The sequence below is a fragment of the Chiloscyllium plagiosum genome, unplaced genomic scaffold (assembly GCF_037043375.1).
Source record: "Chiloscyllium plagiosum isolate Xiang-an unplaced genomic scaffold, Cpla_swu_hap1 HiC_scaffold_23, whole genome shotgun sequence".
Classification (NCBI taxonomy): domain Eukaryota; kingdom Metazoa; phylum Chordata; class Chondrichthyes; order Orectolobiformes; family Hemiscylliidae; genus Chiloscyllium; species Chiloscyllium plagiosum.
Genome location: NW_028270161.1, coordinates 17,936,581 through 17,958,333, shown reverse-complemented (window position 1 = coordinate 17,958,333; position 21,753 = coordinate 17,936,581). Strand labels below are relative to the sequence as shown.

Here is a 21,753-nt window from a genome sequence, read left to right as displayed (position 1 = left end):
AAGATTTCTTCTCAACTGAAGAGGTTGCAAGCATTTCCTCTTGTCAAATTTCTGTATGTTCAACAGAATTTGAAGGTAGATGCAATACAATAAAAAGTTAACAGGAGTAGATAGGAATTTGTAATTCATAACATGAACAGATAAGCCATGACTATATTGATGGCAGAGCAGGCATGAGCCAAATAACCTAACTTTGATCCTAATTTTTATGTTTGAACGTATGATTTTATATGATTCTCTCCATTACTATTGTTCCTGATATACACAGTTACAAGTTAACCAGTTGATTTTTCACACTGAACTCTCAGAAAAGTGTTTTCCAGCAACCTTGACCACTAATTAATTGCCACTTAGTGCATCTTTCTCAGATCTTCTAAAGCAACCCTTCTTCTGGCTTCTTTTTCTGGGTCATAAAGACTCAACGTAGTAACTATTTCAGCAATTATCTCAGCAGGGAACTTCGTCAGTCATTGAGCTTAAGCCACATGATGCCTTGGAACTGCTGTTTTGATCCACTGCTTATAAAAAAAAGCTTCTGATCCTGAAAAGAATTGTCACCTCCATTAACAGAAAACCAAAAATCTACTTTAAAATTTAAGTTGCCAAATAATAATGATATATTACAGTCCTTCATCAGTGATCTGGTACATTAACTACAAAAAATATAGTTTGCAGGGATGGTGCATGATTGGGGAGGCAAATGGAGTTTATTGTCATTTATAGCAAGGGAGATGGAATATATAAACATAGTGTCACACAAGATGTTTCTGAGACGACCTATGCACCAGTTTTGGTACCCTGATTTAAGAAAGACTTTGGTTGCATTAGAAACAGTGCAGAGAATGTTGTGTTAGCTGATACCTAGGATGAGGTGGTTATGTGGAAAGGCTAGACAGATTGGGCCTCTATCCACAAAAGTTTAGAGGAATAAGAAATGATGTTATTGAAACTGGCAAGACCCTGAGAGGAAATAAAAGACAGAAGTTGCTGGAAAAGCTCAGCAGGTCTGGCAGCATCTGTGAAGAAATATCAGAGTTAACATTTCAGATTCCTCAGAACAGGAAAGGTCACTGGACCTGACATGGTCATTCTGATTTCTCTTCACAGATGCTGCCAAACTTGCTAAGCTTTTCCAGCAACTTCTGTTTTGGTTTCTGATTTACAACACCTGCAGTTCTTTTGGATTTTGTTTAAATCCTGAGAGGACATGACAGGGTGGATGCTGAAAGCATATTTCCCTTATGGGAGAGACTAAAATGAGGGGATACAGTTTAAAAGTAAGAGATATTACTTTTAGATGGAGGTGTGGAGAAACATTTTGTGTCAGAGCATGATTAGTGTATGGAACTTATTTCTCCAGAAGGCAGAGGATGGGTCATGGAATCATAGAGTTATAGAGATGTACAGCACGGAAACAAACCCTTTGGTCCAACTCGTCCATGATGACCAGAAATCCCAACCTAATCTAGTCCCATTTGCCAGCACTTGGCCCATATCCCTCTAAACCCTTCCTGTTCATATACCCATCCAGATGCCTTTAAATGTTGTAATTGTACTAGCCTCCACCTCTTCCTCTGGTAGCTCATTACAAACACACAACACCCTCTGCGTGAAACGGTTGCCCCTAAAGTTCCTTTTAAATCTTTCCCCTCTTACCCTAAACCTATGTCCTCTAGTTCTGGACTCCCCCACCCCAGGGAAAAGACCTTGCCTATTTATCCTATCCATGCCCCTCATGATTTTATAAACCTCTATAAGGTCATCCCTCAGCCTCCAAGACTCCAGGGAAAACAGCCCCAGCCTAGTCAGCCTCTCCCTATATAGCTTAAACCCTCCAACACCGGCAACATTTTTGTGAATCTTTTCTGAACACTTTTAAGTTTCACAACATTAGGGTATTTAGGGCAGCACAGTGGCTCAGTAGTTAACACTGCTGCCTCACAGAGCCAGAACCCAGGTTCGATTCCACCCTTGGGTGACTGTCTGTATGGAGTTTGCACATTCTCCCTGTGTCTGCGTGGGTTTCCTCCAGGTGCTCTGGTTTCCTCTCACATTCCAAAGATGTGTAGGTCAGATGAATTGGCTATGATAAATTGCCCGTAGTGTTAGGTGCATTAGATTAGATTAGATTCCCTACAGTGTGGAAACAGGCCCTTTGGCCCAACAAGTCCACACCGACCCTCTGAAGAGTAACCCACCCAGACCCATTTCCCTCTGACTAAAGCACCTAACAGGGATAAATATATGGAAACGGGTCTAGGTGGGCTACCCTTCGGAAAGTCAGTGTGGACTTGGTGGGCCAAAGGGCCTGTTTCTACACTGTAGGTAATCTAATCTAAAAACATCCTTCTGATAGGAGGGAGACCAGGATTGCATGTAATATTCAAAAAGTGGCCTGACCAATGTTCTGTACAGCTGTAACATGACCTTCCAACTCCTATATTCAACGCTGTGACCAATACAGGAAAGCATTACAAACACCTTCTTCAATATCCTGTCTACCTGCAACTTCACTTTTAAGGCTCAGTTAGATAGATTCTCTCTATTGACAAGGTAGTCAAAGGACATTGCGGCTAGAGTGGAAATTAGTGGATCAACCATGATGATATCAAATAACAGAGCAGACCTGAGAGGATGAAATGTTTCACTGCTACTCCTAATTTGAAACATCATCAGAAATTGACAGAAAAACTCAGCAGATCTGGCAGCATCTGTGGAGGGAAAGCAGAGTTAATGTTTCGGGTCCAGTGACCCTTCTACAGAACTGATTGTAACTGGGAAAAGGTTGGTATATTGTATATGTTAGAGAAGGCAGGGGGGCAATGAGTCAATGATAGGTAGAAATGGAGCACAGAGGGAGAGAGAAAGAAAAAACAGTTGGGCAGACAAAAAAGCGTGTAAAGGTAAGCCTGGGAGAATCAATAGCTGCTAATAGAGATTGTTAGTGGCTGACAATAAGTTGTTTGTGGTAGCAGCCCATGGGATACCAAGGCCTGGTTGTGTGGGGGTTGGGGTAAGGACATGGAGAAGATGTTCAGGCCCTAAAATTATTGAACTTGATATTGAGTCCAGAAGGCTGCAGAGTTCCCAAGAGGAAACTGAGATGTTGTGCTTCTGGCTTGCGCTGAACTTCTCTGGAGCAGTGTAGGAAACCCCAGGCAGGGGTATTGGCCGGGGAGCATGGTGGTGTGTTGAAAGGGCAGGCAACTGGAAGCTCAGGGTCTTTTTGAGGACAGAATGTGGGTTTTCTGCAAAACTGTTGCCCAGTCTGCACTTCTGTAGAAGACACCACATTGTGAGCTATTCCTAACTTGTTTGTTCATATCAGCTTACTCCTTCTACAGAACACATAACTTGCTCCACTGGAAAATGCCTCATTTTCTCACCTGTCAAATTTGTTGGTGGTCCCATACTGCTCCTGTAATATAAAACAGAGGTTCAAGTTAACAAAGCACTGCATCTAATGTAGCGATGCAATGCTTCAGTTGAACCTTGGAATTCTTTTCAAAAAGCTGTTGAGGTGGTACTCAATTAGAATATTCAAAACCAAACTTGATAGATTTTTGTCAGGCAAGAGTGTTAAAGGTGACAGAACCATAGTCGAAGTTAAGATATTAATCTGCCATCGTTTAATTGAATGCTGGAATGGGATGGTCAACCAACCTCTATTCTAAGTAATTGGTACACTTACAACCCTCCACTCCACAGTGTACTTGGATCCACACAATGCTACAATGCAATTCTAGCCTGTCTGTCCGTGGATGGATGGTGAGGGGAGAGGAAAGGGGAAGGGGAAATGACATTTGATTTGCTAAAGGTTGGACATTCTCTGGAACAATGGTGAATCTGTGTGACTGGAAAGAAACAGACTGTTGAATCCTCCAGATCTGTGAGATCTTTCAAGCTTGCAGGAACTTACATCAAAGAACTATAGGATGCAACAGGATGGCAAAATGCCATTTCATCTATCAGGTTCATGGCAGCATTTCTCTTCTCATCTTGTCTGGTCTCACTTTACTATTTGATCCCTCATAGCCATGAGCAAAGTATTTTTTGTGATTATCTTAGAATTTGTTCCTTTTGACAATAGACAATAGGTGCAGGAGTAGGCCATTCGGCCTTTTGAGCCAATACCAGCATTCATTATGATCATGGCTGATCATTCACAATCAGTATCCTGTTCCTGCCTTATCCCCATAACCCTTGATTCCACTATCTCTATCCATCTCTTTCTTGAAAATATCCTGAGGCTTGGCCTCCACTGCTTTCTGGGGCAGAGCATTCCATATATCCACTCCTCTCTGGGTGAAGAAGTTTCTCCTCAACTCTGTTCTAAATGGCCTACCCCTTATTTTTAAATTGTGTCCTCTGGTTCTGGAACCACCCATCAGCGGAAACATGCTTCCTGCCTCCAGAGTATCCAATCCATTAATAATTTTATTCTTCTCAATCAGATCCACTCTCATCCTTCTAAACCCTTGTGTATACAAGTCCAATCACTCCAATCTTTCTCCAATCTTTTTTGTTTACTGTCCTTCCAACCAAACAATCCTTATTTATGATATTATTCCAATAATAATTTTGGAGATCTCTTTCTGTTCGCTCTGTCACCTTCTCAGCTCAATTGGAAAAATGGCTCTTCTCAATTTCCTATTCAAAGTGTTAACCTTCAGTCCTGGTAATGTTCTAGTGAGTTTATATGTCATTATTCTTGTTGTCTTTTATGCTTTTACTAAAATATTCATAGAGTCATAGAGATGTACAGCATGGAAACAGACCCTTCAGTCCAACCTGTCCATGCCGACCAGATATCCCAACCCAATCTAGTCCCACCTGCCAGCACCCGGCCAATATCCCTCCAAACCCTTCCTATTCATATACCCATCCAAATGCCTCTTAAATGTTGCAATTGTACCAGCCTCCACCACATCCTCTGGCAGCTCATTCCATACACGTACCACCCTCTGCGTGAAAAAGTTGCCCCTTAGGTCTCTTTTATATCTTTCCCCTCTCACCCTAAACCTATGCCTTCTGGTTCTGGACTCCCCAACCCCAAACCAACACAACATTGAACCGTTAACCAAATACAAAATAACTTGCAGTTATTTAGCATCTTTCACACTTGAAGGATGTTGTAAAACACTTCACAGTTAGTGAAGGACTATTTAATGTACCAATATAGCAGGCAATTAGAACACAGCAAGCTCCAGGGAAAGACATGACAACAACATAATGTTTTAGTAATGTTGATTGAGAAATAAGTATTGATGAACAATCTTTTACACCCACCTCAAAGGGATTATAGACTTTTGTAAGGCATTCGAAAAGGTTCCCCATGGGAGATTGATTAGCAAGGTTAGACCTCATGGAATAAAGGGAGAACTAGCCATTTGGATACAGAACTAGCTCAAAGGTAGAAGACAGAGGGTGGTGGTGGAGTGCCTGTGCCCAGTGGAGTGCCACAAGGATCGGTGCTGGGTCCTCTACTTTTTTTCATTTACATAAATGATTTGGATGCGAGCATAAGAGGTACAGTTAGTAAGTTTGCAGATGACACCAAAATTGGAGGTGTAGTGGATAGCGAAGAGGGTTACCTCAGATTACAACAGGATCTGGACCAGATGGGCCAATAGAGATGGAGTTTAATTCAGCTAAATGCGAAGTGCTGCATTTTGGGAAAGCAAATCTTAGCAGGACTTATACACTTAATGGTAAGGTCCTAGGGAGTGTTGCTGAACAAAGAGACTTTGGAGTGCAGGTTCATAGCTCCTTGAAAGTGAAGTCGCAGGTCGATATGATAGTGAAGAAGGCGTTTGATATGCTTTCCTTTTTTGGTCAGAGTATTGAGTACAGGAATTGGGAGGTCGTGTTGCAGCTGTACAGGACATTAGTTAGGCCACTGTTGGAATATTGCATGCAATTCTGGTCTCCTTCCTATCGGAAAGATGTTGTGAAACTTGAAAGGGTTCAGAAAAGATTTACAAGGATGTTGCCAGGGTTGAGGGATTTGAGCTATAGGGAGAGGCTGAACAGGCTGGGGCTGTCTTCCCTGGAGCATCGGAGGCTGAGGGGTGACCTTATAGAGGTTTACAAAATTATGAGGGGCATGGATAGGATAAATAGGCAAAGTCTTTTCCCTGGGGTGGGGGAGTCCAGAACTAGAGGGCATAGGTTTAGGGTGAGAGGGGAAAGATATAAAAGAGACCTAAGGGGCAACTTTTTCATGCAGAAGGTGGTGCGTGTATGGAATGAGCTGCCAGAGGATGTGGTGGTGGCTGGTACAATTGCAACATTTAAGAGGCATTTGGATGGGTATACGAATAGGAAGGGTTAGGAGGGATATGGGCCGGGTCCTGGCAGGTGGAACTAGATTGGGTTGGGATATCTGGTCGGCGTGGACAGGTTGGACTGAAGGGTCTGTTTCCATGCTGTACATCTCTATGACTCTATGGCAGATGGACCACTGGTTTAATGCCTCACCTGAAATTCACAGCTCTGACAGTGGAGCACTCCCTCCCTGATGTATGGAGCATGTCAACCTGGATTATGTCAGGGTTTGTACAAATTAAAAACCTTGGAAACATTTCAGTGTTTTTTCTTAGATAGTGTTTTTTAACTTGTGCCAATCCATACGCTAATAGTCTATTGTACAATTCTTATCCTCAGATTGATTTCTGGTTAGAACCAAGCAGACCCTTGATGCCCATTGACATCCAAGTCCCAAGAGAACATGTGCAATCTGTGAAAGCCTTCTTTGAGTTCAACGGTATCGGTTACTCAATCTTGATTGAAGATCTGCAGGTATTGTCTTTCACCTGACCTTTAGTGATTTATAATCTGATTACACTGCACAATGTGCACACTGACTCTGGAGTCACCGCTATGGTCAGCTGATTTTATGGACAACTTACTAATCACTATACTCTAACCTTTCAGCTTCTATTGGATGAAGAGAAGAAGGAAATGATACTTTCTCGGCATAAGGAACGTAAAAGCCAAACATTCAACTATGCTTCTTACCACACACTGGAGGAGGTAAAGTCAAGCAATTTGATTAAATTAGATTCCCTACAGTACAGAACTTGCCCTTTGGCCCAACAAGTTCACACCAACTCTCCAAAGAGTAACCCACCCAGACGACCCATTCCCCTATCCTATATTTCCCCTGACTAATGCACCTAACACGATGGGCAATTGAGCATGGCCAATTCACCTAACCTGCACATCTTTGGATTGTGGGAGGAAACCAGAGCATTTGGCGGAAACCCACGCAGACACGTGGAGAATGTGCAACTCCACACAGACAGTCGCTCAAGGTGCAAATCGAACCTGTGTCGCAGCAGTGCTAACCACTGAGCCACCGCGCTGCCCTTTTATAAACATTGAAAGCAAAGTCGAACAGTCATAGGTAAAAATGGAAACCTTTGTATTTAAGGGAGAGATCATTCTTGAAGTTTCACAACTTAAACTTGGAAAGGATACAAAAATAAAGTTAGAGAGTGGTAATTAATCCTTTATTCAACCCAACGTTCCTTATCACTTTCTTGCCTGTTTTACTGTTATGATTATCAGTGTGCTTTGAATTTATTCTATCACTCTTCCAAAGCTCCCAGTACATTCATTATACTTGAGTTACACAAGGTCTTGATAGGACACTGCCTGTAATGTGGAACTCCACCTTCAAGAAGGATATATTCTTCTTGGACAAGGGACAGCACAGATTCATCAGAATATAGAAGGCAGAAGGGTGGCCACATCAAATGTTGTTGTGTTGATAAAAGGGAAACTATTTTCTCCACTGAGGAAGTCAAAATGAATGGATTGAGTCTTTAAATTAGAACTTACTGAGCAAGGTGGAAATCCCATATTCTGAAAATCCGCATTTGATTGTCATTTGGGGTGAAATTGTAATCTGAAATTAATGCGTAGTTAATCAACTGCTCATTTTAAATTGAGCGCCATGTAATTTTCCATTGCAGTTTACATTGTACAGTTTCTTCCTCCATCCACTTCCAGAGAGACAACACAAGGTCTTGAATCTCATTGTCTAATAATAAATCATTCTGACTCTTCATTTTATCTCTCTTCCTCAGATTTACACTTGGATGGACTCGTTTGTAGCTTCAAACTCAGACCTGGTCAGCAAAATGCAGATTGGTACTACTTTTGAGAACCGCCCAATCTATGTGCTAAGGGTGGGTATAAACAGGGAGCTGGCATATCTCTTCATGTTATATATTTCAATCAAACAACTCCCAAACTGCAAAGCACTGCTTAAAGGGGTAACCCTACCTGATAAATAAAAAGATGATTAGCTTTGGTAAGAACTCACAGTCATGATGAAAATATAGTTTTGGCAATGAGACTGTCTGAACAACTTTATTTCAGATTCAAGGATGAAATGAGGATGAGAAATTGGACTTATATGTGCCTGTTTATCAGAGTAAAATAAGTGAACAAAGACTAAGTTTGGAGGCCAACACCAAGGGCCCCAATTATACTTCTGAATCAATAAACCTAATGTTGGGATTTTAGGGGTCTACATAATTGAGGAACCTATTGCCTGATTGCAGTGTTCTTGCCAAAACTGGAGAGCAGTGAGTGGAGCAAGATCTGGGCCTGTTCTACTCAGGATCCTCTAATAGGGATTGCAGCTGCCAACAAAATGTAAGAGTTCACAAAGCATTCCAAACGTCATTCCTGTGGAGCTGGGAGGAACAGCAGTGCTCACATAACGCCACTGCACTCTTGTTCACTATACTTGCATATCTCTAGCTCTGCCCCAGGACTTGCTCGATATGTTGATGAGGTAGAGACATGTTGCCCCGCCACAGGCAGCTTACCTAAAAATAAAAGCAATGAAACCCTAGCCCCAACTTAAGTTTCTCCTTGAACTCCCTGCACATGGAGAACATTTCAGGACAAAGACAGATTGCAAGAAATATACACCTCCTGTGGTGATATTAGTGGTAAAAAAGGAGGAATTGCTGTTCATAGAACATTGAACATAGAACAATACAGCGCAGTACAGGCCCTTTAGCCCTCGATGTTGCATCGACCTGTGAAACCAATCTGAAGCCTATATATCCTACACTATTCCATTTTCATCCATATGTTTATCCAATGACCATTTAAATGACCTTAAAGTTGGCGAGTCTGCAACTATTGCAGGCAGTGCATTCCATGCCCCTACTACTCTGAAAAAAAGAAACAGACATCTGTCCTATATCTATCACCCCTCAACTTAAAGCTATGCCCCTGCGTGCTAACCATCATCATCCGAGGAAAAGGACTCTCATTGTCCACCATAACTAACTGTCTAATTATCTTATAGATCTCAGTTAAGTCACCTTTCAACCTTCTTCTCTCTAACAAAAACAGCATCAAATCCCTCAGCCTTTCCTCATAAGACCTTCTCTCCATACCAGGCAACATCTAGTAAATCTCCTCTGCAGCTTTCCAAAGTTTTCGCATCTTTCCTATAATGCAGTGATTAGAACTGTACGCAATACTCCAAGTGTGGGCACACCAGAGTTTTGTACAGCATGACCTCGTGCCTCCAAAATTCAATCCCTCTACCAATAAAAGCTAACATACCGTATGCCTTCTTAACAACCCTATCAACCTAGGTGGCAACTTTCAGGGATCATTGTACATGGACACTGAGATCTCTCTGCTCATCTATACTTTCAAGAATCTTACCATTAGCCCAGTACTCTTTATTCCTGTTGCTCCTTCCAAAGTGAATCACCTCACACTTTTCCGCATTAAACTCCATTTGCCACCTCTCGGCCCAGCTCTGCAGCTTATCTGTGTCCTTCTGTAACCTGCAACATTCTTCAGCACTATCCATAACTCCACTGACTTTAGTGTCATCCACAAATTTACTAACCCACCCTTCTTGGCCCTCATCCAGGTCATTTGTAAAAATGACAAACAGCAATGGCCCCAAACCGATCCTTGCGGTTCACCACTAGTAACTGAATTCCAGGATGAATATTTCCCATCAATCACCACCCTCTGTCTTCTTTCACCTAGCCAATTTTTGATCCAAACTGCTAAATCACCCCCAATCCCATGCCTCCGTATTTTGTGCAATAGCCTACCGTGGGGAACCTTATCAACATCTTACAGAAATCCATATACACCACATCAATCACTTCACCTTCATTCACCTGTTTGGTCACCAACTCAAAGAACTCAATAAGGTTTGTGAGGCATGATTCTACCTTTTGCAAAACAGTGTTGACTATCCCTAATCAACTTATTCCTTTTTAGATGATTATAAATCCTATTTCTTATAATCTTTTCCAACATTTTACCCACAACTGAAGTAAGGCTCACTGGTCTATAATTTCCAGGGTTGTCTCTATTCTCCTTCTTGAACAAGGGGACAGCATTTGTATCCTCCAGTCTTCTGCCACTATTTGTGTAGACAATGATGACATAAAGATCAAAGACAAAAGCTCTGCAATCTCCTCCCTGGCTTCCCAGAGAATCCTAGGATAAATCCCATCTGGCCCAGGGGACTTATCTATTTTCACACTCGCCAGAATTGCTAACACCTCCTCCTTGTGAACTTCAATCCTATAGTTAAGTAGCCTGTATCTTAGTATTCTCCTTGACAACATTGTCTTTTTCCTGGTGTGAATACTGACAAAAAATATTCATTTAGCACTTCACCTACAGTCATAGAGTCATAGAGATGTACAGCATGGAAACAGACCTTCCGGTCCAACCCGTCCATGCTGACCAGATATCCCAACCCAATCTAGTCTCACCTGCCAGCACGCGGTACATATCCCTCCAAACCGTTCCTATTCATATACCCATCCAAATGTCTCTTAAATGTTGCAATTGTACCAGCCTCCAACACATCCTCTGGCAGCTCATTCCATACACGTACCACCCTCTGCGTGAAAACGTTGCCCCTTAGGTCTCTTTTATATCTTTCCCCTCTCACCCTAAACCTATGACCTCTAGTTCTGGACTCGCCAACCCCAGGGAAAAGACTTTGCCTATTTATCCTATCCATGCCCCTCATAATTTTGTAAACCTCTATAAGGTCACCCCTCAGCCTCCGATGCTCCAGGGAAAACAGCCCCAGCCTGTTCAGCCTCTCCCTGTAGCTCAGACTTTCCAACCCTGGTAACATCCTTGTAAATCTTTTCTGAACCCTTTCAAGTTTCACAACATCTTTCTGAAAGGAAGGAGACCAGAATTGCACGCAATATTCCAACAGTGGCCTAACCAATGTCCTGTACAGCCGCAACATGACCTCCCAATTCCTGTACTCAATACTCTGACCAATAAAGGGAAGCATACCAAACGCCTTCTTCACTATCCTATCTACCTGCGACTCCACTTTCAAGGAGCTATGAACCTGTACTCCAAGGTCTCTTTGTTCAGCAACACTCCCTAGGACCTTACCATTAAGTGTATAAGTCCTGCTAAGATTTGCTTTCCCAAAATGCAGCACTTTGCATTTAGCTGAATTAAACTCCATCTGCCATTTCTCAGCCCATTGGCCTCCTCGGACCTCACGCATAACTTCCCACTACTGTCCTTGATTGGCCTTAATCTTACTCTCGTCGTCCTTTTATTCCTGATATATCTCAAGAACACTTTAGCGTTTTCCTTGATCCTATCTACCAACGACTTTTCATGTCCCCTCTTGGCTCTTCTTAGCTCTCTCTTTAAGTCTTTCCTGGCTGACACATAACTCTCAAGTGCCTTAACTGAGCCTTCATATCCCACCCTAATACAAGTCTTCTTCTTGACAAGAGATTCAACTTCTTTAGTAAACCATAGCTCCCTCAATTGACTACTTCCTTCCTGTCTGACAGGTACATATTATCAAGGACACGCAGTAGCTGTTCCTTGAATAAGCTCCACATTTCAATTGTGCCCATCCCCTGCAGTTTCCTCCCCCATCCTGTACATCCTAAATCTTGCCTAATCGCATCATAATTGCCTTTCCCCCAGCAATAACTCTTGCCCTGCATTATATACCTCTCCTTTTCCATTGTTGAAATAAACATAACCGAATTGTGGTCACTATCACCAAAGTGCTCACCTACCTCCTAATCTAAGACCTGACCAGGTTCATTACTCAGTACCAAATCCAATGTGGCCTTGCCCCCATTGGTTTGTCTATATACTGTGTCAGGAAACCATCCTGCACACATTGGACAAAAACTGACCCATCTAAAGTACTCGAACTATAGTATTTCCAGTCAATATTTGGAAAGGTAAGGACCCAAAACAGTTACCCTGTTACTCTCGCTCCTATCCAGAATAATCTTTGTTATCCTTTCCTTTATATCTCTGGAACTATTCGGAGGTCCATAGAAAACTCCCAACAGGGTGACGTCTCCTTTCCTATTTCTAAACTCAGCCCATACTACCTTAGTAGACAAGTCCTCAAATGTCCTTTCTGCCACTGTAATACTGTGCTTGACTAACAATACCACACCACCCCCTCATTTACCATCTTCTCTGTCTTACTGAAACATCTAAATCCCAGCATTTGCAACAACCATTCCTGTCCCTGCTCTGTGATCACAACATTGAAGTTCCAGGTACCAACCCATGCTGTGTTCACCCACCTTATTCCGGATGCTCCTGATGTTGAAGTAGACACATTTCAAACCACCTTCCTGCTTGTCGATGAACTCTTGTGACCTTGAAACCTCATTTCTGATCTCACTTCTCTCAACCTCCTGGACACTGGAACTACAATTTAGCTTCCCCATTCCCCAGCTGAATTAGTTTAAACTCTCCCGAAGAGCTTTAGCAAACATCACCCCCCTCCCTGCAGGATATTGGTATCCCTCTGGTTCAGGTGTAGACAATCCTGTTTGTAGTGGTCCCAGCTACCTCAGAATGAGCCCAATTATCCAGGTATCCAAAAACCTCCCTCCTGCACCATCTCTGTAGTTCAACTCCTCTCTTTCCCTATTCTGTACCTTGCTAGCACATTCCTCACCTTGCTAGCACAATAACATTTGGGATATCAATGGGAGATAATTGACATTTTCATCTTAAAATAGAAATGTATTAGAATTATAAAGGTATTAGAATTACTATATGCCCTTAAAAAAAAGAAGGGAGATATCTACATAATTACCTCTGCAGGCAATTTACATTTGAAAAGACTGAGTTTTCAGGAAAAACCCAATCCTAGTTGTTTCTTATGTTGGTTATAAATTATGTGAATTAGTCAATTAGATTTCAGTCTATGTCACTCTTGAGTATTCTTAAACTATTAACTAGCTGTACACCCAAAGTATTTTCCAACATATGATTTTCTGCTATATTGCTAATTTTCTATAAATCACAATAGGCATCAATTAAATTCCAGCACAGAAATCATTCCCACTCTGAGTCATTAAACAAAGAAAGAGGCCACTTGATTTACCTGCTTAGTCTATCATAGAACTATCCAGTTAGGTTTACGATATTTTTCCTTTTCAAATAGTTATCTAATTCTCTTTTGAATCTTACTATTCAATCTGCATCCACCACTCTTTCAGGCACTGCATTCCAGAACACAATAACTCAATGTGTCAAAAAGAATTTTAGTGAAAAGGAAGACATTGCTGTCAGGAGAAATGCAAGAATGTCAAAATTCAAACCATCACAAAATTTATATTAAAGGAGAAAAGGGATGCTGATTGGTTATTACACTGACAATGATTGGCCTGAGGTGTTGTCATTGGAGAAAGCAACAGGGAACTATAGACTCTTCATATTTCCAGAAATTAAAAAAAGTGCAAGGCCTGAACTTTTGATCAAAGAGAAGAGTATCCATCCAGCAAGCATAAATGAGCCATAGTGAAAGCTCAAATTATTATCTTAAATTAGTTCTTAATGTAACAATTAGCACACAGAATTGTTCAGTAAGTGCCTACCCAATTGCGTAATCACATTTAACAGCAGAGGAAAAATAGTCACTTTCTCTTTTTGATTATCAGACATTATTTTTGTTTTATTTATGTTATTTCAGATGATGTATTAGAATTTAATAATGCTGGCTATTTTGTAGTACAGTTTACCCAAAACCAACTGTTTGTGACTGGTCTTTCTACAGTTCAGCACTGGTGGGATTAATCGACCTGCTATTTGGATTAATTTTGGTATTCATGCCCGTGAATGGATTAGCCCTGCTACATCCCTCTGGCTTGCAAATAAGGTAAGGTTTAGAAGATTGTGTTTGAAGGAAGAATGAAAAGGGCTTGGTTCTTACAAATCTGACTGTGTCATTGTTTAGCCAGTGATTGTAAAATCCAGTTCATAATTTGTAGCAAATGGGATTGTGAGCTCACTTTTGTTTCCATTTCTGATGTGACTCTAACAGCATCCCACTAGTCCAGAGATGGAAGCACTACATATCTGTAGCTCTTTGAAGGCTCACCATTGGTAGGATGACCACCCTATTACCTCCAGTACACCAACGTACATTAAATACAACTCATGACCAATTGCTGTTTCCCCACTGATAACTGTAACACCTAATCTCAAAACAGCCAGCAGGCTATATTTAAACCCTCTCAAATTTCCTTTTCTTGATCATATAATTAGGGTTGCTAACATTCTAGGCTTGCCTGTAGAATTAAAGGTTAATCTCCTAGGCACTGCTGACAGCAAACTCACAAACATTATAAAATAATTGTGTTATCATTTAGTTTGAATGCTTTAGTGTATTAGTCTTAAAAAAATGGTATTTTGAGCATTTGGAAATTTGATTGTTTGGAACAATTGCAAGCCGAAACTCCTGCTATGAAATCACCAGCAATTCAGAATTGGTAACCCAATGACGCTAACCTAATCTCAGAAGAATATTCTGATTGCTCAAGTGTGTGTATTTGCACTGTGTGCTTTAGCATTTCTGATTAAGAATACAGCATTTGGGGGAACATTACTGAGTTAAAATCTTTTCAGGATGGGCGATGTGAGGAAGAAAAATCAGTCATTGTTCCTGCTCTAGATTACCGATCAATCAGCAGGGAAATGCTGCTGTGCTTTTTCAGTTGAGGACAGGTTCAGACTTGAGTTTGATGCCTTCATAACTGGATTACTTGCTGATATTCACTGTCTAAGTTCACACGAAAGATGGAAATTTGGGAAAGGTACAGAAAGAATGGTAGGGAGAGAGGTAGAAAAGGGAAGGCACGTTGAATGAGGAAGGAGTAAGTACATGTGGGAATGTCCTGACACAGTAACACAATAATTCCTTTTGTCTCTTACCCAGTTTGTCAGTGAATATGGCAAAGATACCTCTGTGACTTCACTGCTGAACACAATGGACCTCTACCTAGAGATTGTTACAAATCCTGATGGATTCCAATTTACCCACACAAATGTAAGTGCAAAAATACTAAAGCAAAATACCAAGAATGTTAGCACCTTGAAATATAGACAGAAAATGCTGGAAATACTCATCAAGACAGGCAATATCTGTGGAGAAAGTGAGAACTGCAGATGCTGGAGATCAGAGCTGTAAAATGTGTTGCTAGAAAAACGCAGCAGGTCAGGCAGCATCTAAGGAGAATCGATGTTTCGGGCATAAGCCTTTCTTCAGGAATGAGGAAGGTGTGCCAACCAGGCTAAGATAAAAGGTAGGGAGAAGGGACTTGGGGGAGGAGCGTTGGGAATGCGATAGGTGGAAGGAGGTTAAGGTGGGGGTGATAGGCCAGAGAGGGGGTGGGGGGCAGAGAGGGCGGAAAGAAGATTGCAGGTCAAGAAGGCGGTGCTGAGTCTGAGGGTTGGGACTGAGATAAGGTGGGGGGAGGGGAAATGAGGAAGCTGGAGAAATCTGCATTCATCCCTTGTGGTTGGAGGGTTCCTAGGTGGAAGATGAGTCGCCCTTCCTCCAGGCGTCGTGTTGCCATGGTCTGGCGGTGGACGAGGCCAAGGACCTGCATGTCCTTGGCGGAGTGGGAGGGAGAGTTAAAGTGTTCAGCCACGGGGCGGTTAGGTTGGTTGGTGCGGGTGTCCCAGAGGTGTTCTCGGAAACGTTTCGCAAGTAGGCGGCCTGTCTCCCCAATATAGAGGAGGCCACATCGGGTGCAGCGGATACAGTAAATGATGTGTGTGGAGGTGCAGGTGAATTTGTGATGGATATGGAAGGATCCCTTGGGGCCTTGGAGGGAAGTGAGGGGGGAGGTGTGGGCGCAAGTTTTGCATTTCTTGCAGTTGCAGGGGAAGGTGCCGGGAGTGGAGATTGGGTTGGTGGGGGATGTGGACCTGACGAGGGAGTCTTTCCAGAATGCTGATAGGGGAGGGGAGGGAAATATATCCTTGGTGGTGGGGTCTGTTTGGAGGTGGCGGAAATGACAAAGGATGATACGATGTATCTGGAGGTTGGTGGGGTGGTAGGTGAGGACCAGTGGGGTTCTGTCCTGGTGGCAATTGGAGGGGTGAGGTTCAAGGACAGAGGAGCGGGAAGTGGAGGAGATATGGTGGAGAGCATCATCACCCATGTCTGAGGAGAAATTGCAGTCTTTGAAGGAGGCCATCTGGGTTGTTCAGTATTGGAATTCCACTTTACTAACACCTTCCACCCCGACCTCAAATTTACTCCTCCCTCCCCTTCCTAGACCTCTCCATTTCTATCTCGGGCGACCGACTCAACACAGATGTATGCTATAAACTGACCGACACCCACAGCTATCTATACTACACCTCTTCCCACCCTGCCCCCTGTAAAAACGCCATCCCATATTCCCAATTCCTTCGCCTCCGCCGCATCTGCTCCCAGGAGGACCAATTCCAATACCGAACAACCCAGATGGGCTCCTTCTTCAAAGACCACAATTTCCCCTCAGACGTGGTTGACGATGCTCTCCACCATATCTCCTCCACTTACCGCTCCTCCGCCCTTGAACCCCGCCCCTCCAATCACTACCAGGACAGAACCCCACTGGTCCTCACCTACCACCCCAACCTCCAGATACATCGTATCATCCTTCGTCATTTCCGCCACCTCCAAACAGACTCCACCACCAAGGATATATTTCCCTCCCCTCCCCTATCAGCGTTCTGGAAAGACCACTCCCTCTGCGACTCCCTTGTCAGGTCCACAACCCCCACCAACCCAACCTCCACTCCCGGCACTTTCCCCTGCAACCTCAAGAAATGCAAAACTTGCGCCCACACCTCCCCCCTCACTTCCCTCCAAGGCCCCAAGGGATCCTTCCATATCCGTCACAAATTCACCTGCACCTCCACACACATTACTTACTGCATCCGCTGCACCCGATGTGGCCTCCTCTACATTGGGGAAACAGGCCGCCTACTTGCGGAACGTATCAGAGAACACCTCTGGGACACCCGGATCAACCAACCCAACCGCCCTGTGGCTGAACACCTTAACTCCCCTTCCCACTCCGCCAAGGACATGCAGGTCCTTGGCCTCCTCCATCGCCAGACCATGGCAACATGACGCCTGGAGGAAGAGCGCCTCATCTTCCGCCTAGGAACCCTCCAACCACAAGGGATGAATGCAGATTTCTCCAGCTTCCTCATTTTCCCTCTCCCCACCTTATCTCAGTCCCAACCCTCAGACTCAGCACCGCCTTCTTGACCTACAATCTTCTTCCTGCCCTGTCCGCCCCCACCGCCTCTCCGGCCTATCACCCTCACCTTAACCTCCTTCCATCTATTGCATTCCCAACGCCCCTCCCCCAAGTCCATCCTCCCTACCTTTTATCTTAGCCTGCTTGGCACACCTTCCTCAATATCTGTGGAGAGAAAAACAAAGCTAATATTTCAGTTATAGAGTCATAGATTCAAATTGCACAGAAACAGACCCTTTGGTTCAACTCGTCTATGCTGACCAGGTTTCCTAAACTAAACCAGTTTGACCCATTTCCCTCTAAAGTTTTCATATTCATTTACCTGTCCAAATGCCTGTTAAATGTTGTAACTGTACCTGCGTCCACCAATTCCTCTGGCTGTTCATTCCACATACAAATCACTCTCTGTGTGAAAATATTACTTCTCAGGTTCCTTTTAAAACTTTCTCCTCTCACCTTAAAATTATGCCCTCTAGTTTTGAACTCTCCTATACTAAAGAACAGTTCTTTGCTATAGAGGTTCTATGCCCCTCATGGTTTTAAATCCTCTATAAGGTCACTCCTCAACCTCCTACATTCCAGTGAAAAAAACTCCCAGCCTATCCAACTTCTCCTTATAACTCAAACCCTCCAGTCCCGATAACACCCCTCCAATTTATTAATATCCTTTCTATAATAGGGTGACCAGAACTGTACACAGTACTCCAAATGTGGCCTCACCAATGTCCTGTACAACCAGTACATGACGTCCAACTCCTATGCTTAATGATCTAAGCAATGAAGGCAAGTATGCTAAATGCCTTCTTTACCACCCAGTCAACATGTGATGCAACTTTCAAGAAGCTATGCACCTGAACCCTCACATCTCTCTGTTCAACAACACACCCAAGGCACTACGATATAATGGTAACTGCCACTAACTGCCCTTGCTGTCTTACAAAAATGCAATACCTCATATTTATCTAAATTAAACTCCATCTGCCACTCCTCAGCCCATTGGGCCAATTGATCAAGATCCCTTTGTGCTCCAATAGCCATCCTCACTGTCAACTATACCATCTATTTTGGTATCATCTGTAAACTTACTAACCATGCTTCCTTTATTACCATCCAAATTGTTTACGTAAACTGAAACAACAGTGAACCCAGCAGATATCCCTGTGGCTCGCCACTGATCACAGGCCTCCAGTCCAAAACACAACACTCCATCAGCACCCTCTGTCTCCTACCATCAAGCCTATTTTGTGTCCAGGTGGCAAGCTCTCCTGAGTCCTATGTGATCTAACTTTACTAACTAGTCTAAATGTGGAACTTTGTCAAAGGCTTTGCTAAAGTCCATGTAAGGAGAAAGTGAGGACTGAAGATGCTGGAGATCAGAGCTGTAAAATGTGTTGCTGGAAAAGCACAGCAGGTCAGGCAGCATCCAAGGAGCAGGAGAATCAACGTTTTGGGCATAGGCCCTTCTTCAGGAATGAGGAAGGTGTGCCAAGCAGGCTAAGATAAAAGGTAGGGAGGAGGGACTTGGGGGAGGAGCGTTGGGAATGCGATAGGTGGAAGGAGGTTAAGGTGAGGGTGATAGGCCAGAGAGGGGGTGGGGGGGCGGAGAGGGCGGGAAGAAGATTGCAGATCAAGAAGACGGTGCTGAGTCTGAGGGTTGGGACTGAGATAAGGTGGGGGGAGGGGAAATGAGGAAGCTGGAGAAATCTGCATTCATCCCTAGTGGTTGGAGGGTTCCTAGGCAGAAGATGAGGCGCTCTTCCTCCAGGCATCATGTTGCCATGGTCTGGCGATGGAGGAGGCCAAGGACCTGCATGTCCTTGGCGGAGTGGGAGGAGGAGTTAAAGTGTTCAGCCACAGGGCGGTTGGGTTGGTTGGTGCGGGGCTTCAGGGCAGAGGAGATGACCTGGGGGGTGCAGTGAGAGATGGACTCACTGAAACCCTTGTAGAGGGAGGAAGAGAGCTTCTTCAAGGAAGGCATCCTTGCAAGAGGATTCGCAGTAGGTTAAAATCAACTAGGAGAAAGTGAGGACTGCAGATGCTGGAAATCAGAGCTGAAAAATGCGTTGCTGGAAAAGCACAGCAGGTCAGGCAGCATCCAAGGAGCAAGGACATGCAGGTCCTTGGCCTCCTCGATTCTCCTGCTCCTTAGATGCTGCCTGACCTGCTGCGCTTTTCCAGCAACACATTTTTCAGCTCTAAAGCCCATGTAGACAATGTCTCTGACTCTGCCCTCATCTATCTTCTTGTTCACATCTGCAAAAAATTCAATTGCTTGTAAGACATGATCTCCCATGGAAAAAGCCATGCTGAATATCCCTAATTGGTCTTTGCTTCTCTAAAATGATCTGGGATTGATATTCCTGTGCTTCAAAAGGCAATGCGTCAACATTAGATATTGAAATATTTTCCAATTCTTGTTTCCCTCTTTCTTGCTACCTCACCAGCTTTAAGTTGAACATGAGAATTTGCAATCTGGATTTTCATGTGTACCTGAATTTCCAATCTCATATTCCCTCCATCACCTAGACCATCTATAATCATCTCTGTAACATCATCTGTCTGTGACTCTCCCTTAGTCACAGAAACTATTCTCCATGGCCTTGACCCCTCTAGACCTGACTGCACCAAAAGTTCTCCTTGCCAGCCTTGTATTCTCATTTCATATAAACTACTGTTCACTGATAATTCTGTAGGAATGAACCATCCTGTCCCAAGTTCTGTTCAGCTATTACTGCAATCTTCACTGACTTATGTTCACCTCCAGTGACTTAATACTTCACGTTTCAACTTCTCATCCTTACATTTAAATTCATACATGCTTTTCCCTTTGTTTCTCTGTAACCTGTCAATCACCTCAAAATATTTTTCTATATGAAAATCTTAAAATAAACGCAAGTTCTTGTTGTGTTAACGCAAGTGTTTGCAAGTCAGGTAAAGCGTAATCAACAGCAGAGCAAGGAGTCTTTTACTCCGCCTCAGTAGCAGAATGCATCAACATGTGTGAGGTTTCACTTCCAAGGACCCTGTGAAATGAGAATGCCGGTTTAGTAATTCTTAAACCAGATTAGGGCAGTTTTAGGCTTTGCATCCTATCATCATTACACACTACATTGCGGTTGTCCCATAATCCTCCTATGGATGATCCTTACAAACAAAACTAATTTCTTGCATTCTTGTAAAAATTTCGGCTAGTCTGCAACTTTCTGCTCTTCCCTCTTTGGCCCCAGTTGCTAGTCAGTAGTTGTTTTGATAAGACTCTCCATCAGGTTGCTGTAGTGGTGCAGATTTGTCTCCATCTACATCCTACTCACACCATACGATTAGTAAATCAAACTTGATTTAGAACAATTTGTAGAGCCCTAAAATGGCATTCAAATAAAAAGTATGTTCATTTGAAATAGCAACTGGGTCCTTGGTTTAATATCTTATTCAAAACACTGCACCTTCCTTTATTCAGCTAATAAATAGGTGGGTAATGTCCAAATGTAATGCACAGCAATTACTTTCCTGGTTGCATTAGGAGAAAATGAGTATTAATTCTAAGTGTTTCTTTTGTAGTGAAATAAAGTATTGTTCAATCATTTGTTGGAACTCTTTATGCAATTTCTATTGCCCAATCATGTAAAAGATGGTATTTCTGAGAGAGTGTTCATAGAACTCAGAAGTAAGAGTTACAACAGGGATGATTCTAATAAAACACTTAGTTTGTTAAAGATTGAAAATGATGAACTTGTTATGTTTGAAAGTTGGGAAGGTTTGCAAATGACCTAAATAACACTTTAAAGACTAGGAAAAGAACAAAAGATCATAAGGAAAATATGCCATTTGGCCCATTGAAACCAGTCCACTAATCAAGGAGATCATGGCTGATCTAATAATGTTCAATTCCACTTTCCTGCCTTACTCTCAGAACTCTTGATTCACTGAATGATCAAAAATGTCTATCTCAACCTTGAATACAACCCAATTTCGACAGTGCTCTGCAGTAAATGATTCCATGGATTGACTACACTTTGAGGGAAAAAATTCCTCCTCATGTCTGTTTTAAATGTGAAACCCCTCATTCTGAGATTATTTCCTTTGGTTCTAGACTCTCCCACATGGTGAAATTACCTCTCCACAACTATCTTGTCAAACTCCTAAGAATCTTATATGTTTCAATAAGGTCACCTCT

General features: G+C 42.9%; 1 protein-coding gene across 2 annotated transcripts in view; it reads left to right on the top strand.

Moving 5' to 3' along the window:
- Positions 1-21,753, top strand: part of LOC122561472 (carboxypeptidase A1-like) — a 39,958-nt gene that overhangs the window by 8,175 nt on the left and 10,030 nt on the right. For both annotated transcript variants that reach the window (XM_087999404.1, XM_087999403.1), the window contains 5 exons: positions 6,667-6,801; positions 6,937-7,035; positions 8,094-8,195; positions 14,093-14,194; positions 15,254-15,364. In XM_087999404.1, coding sequence (XP_087855530.1) covers positions 6,667-6,801; positions 6,937-7,035; positions 8,094-8,195; positions 14,093-14,194; positions 15,254-15,364 — 549 coding nt within the window. The remainder of the gene's footprint in view (positions 1-6,666; positions 6,802-6,936; positions 7,036-8,093; positions 8,196-14,092; positions 14,195-15,253; positions 15,365-21,753) is intronic.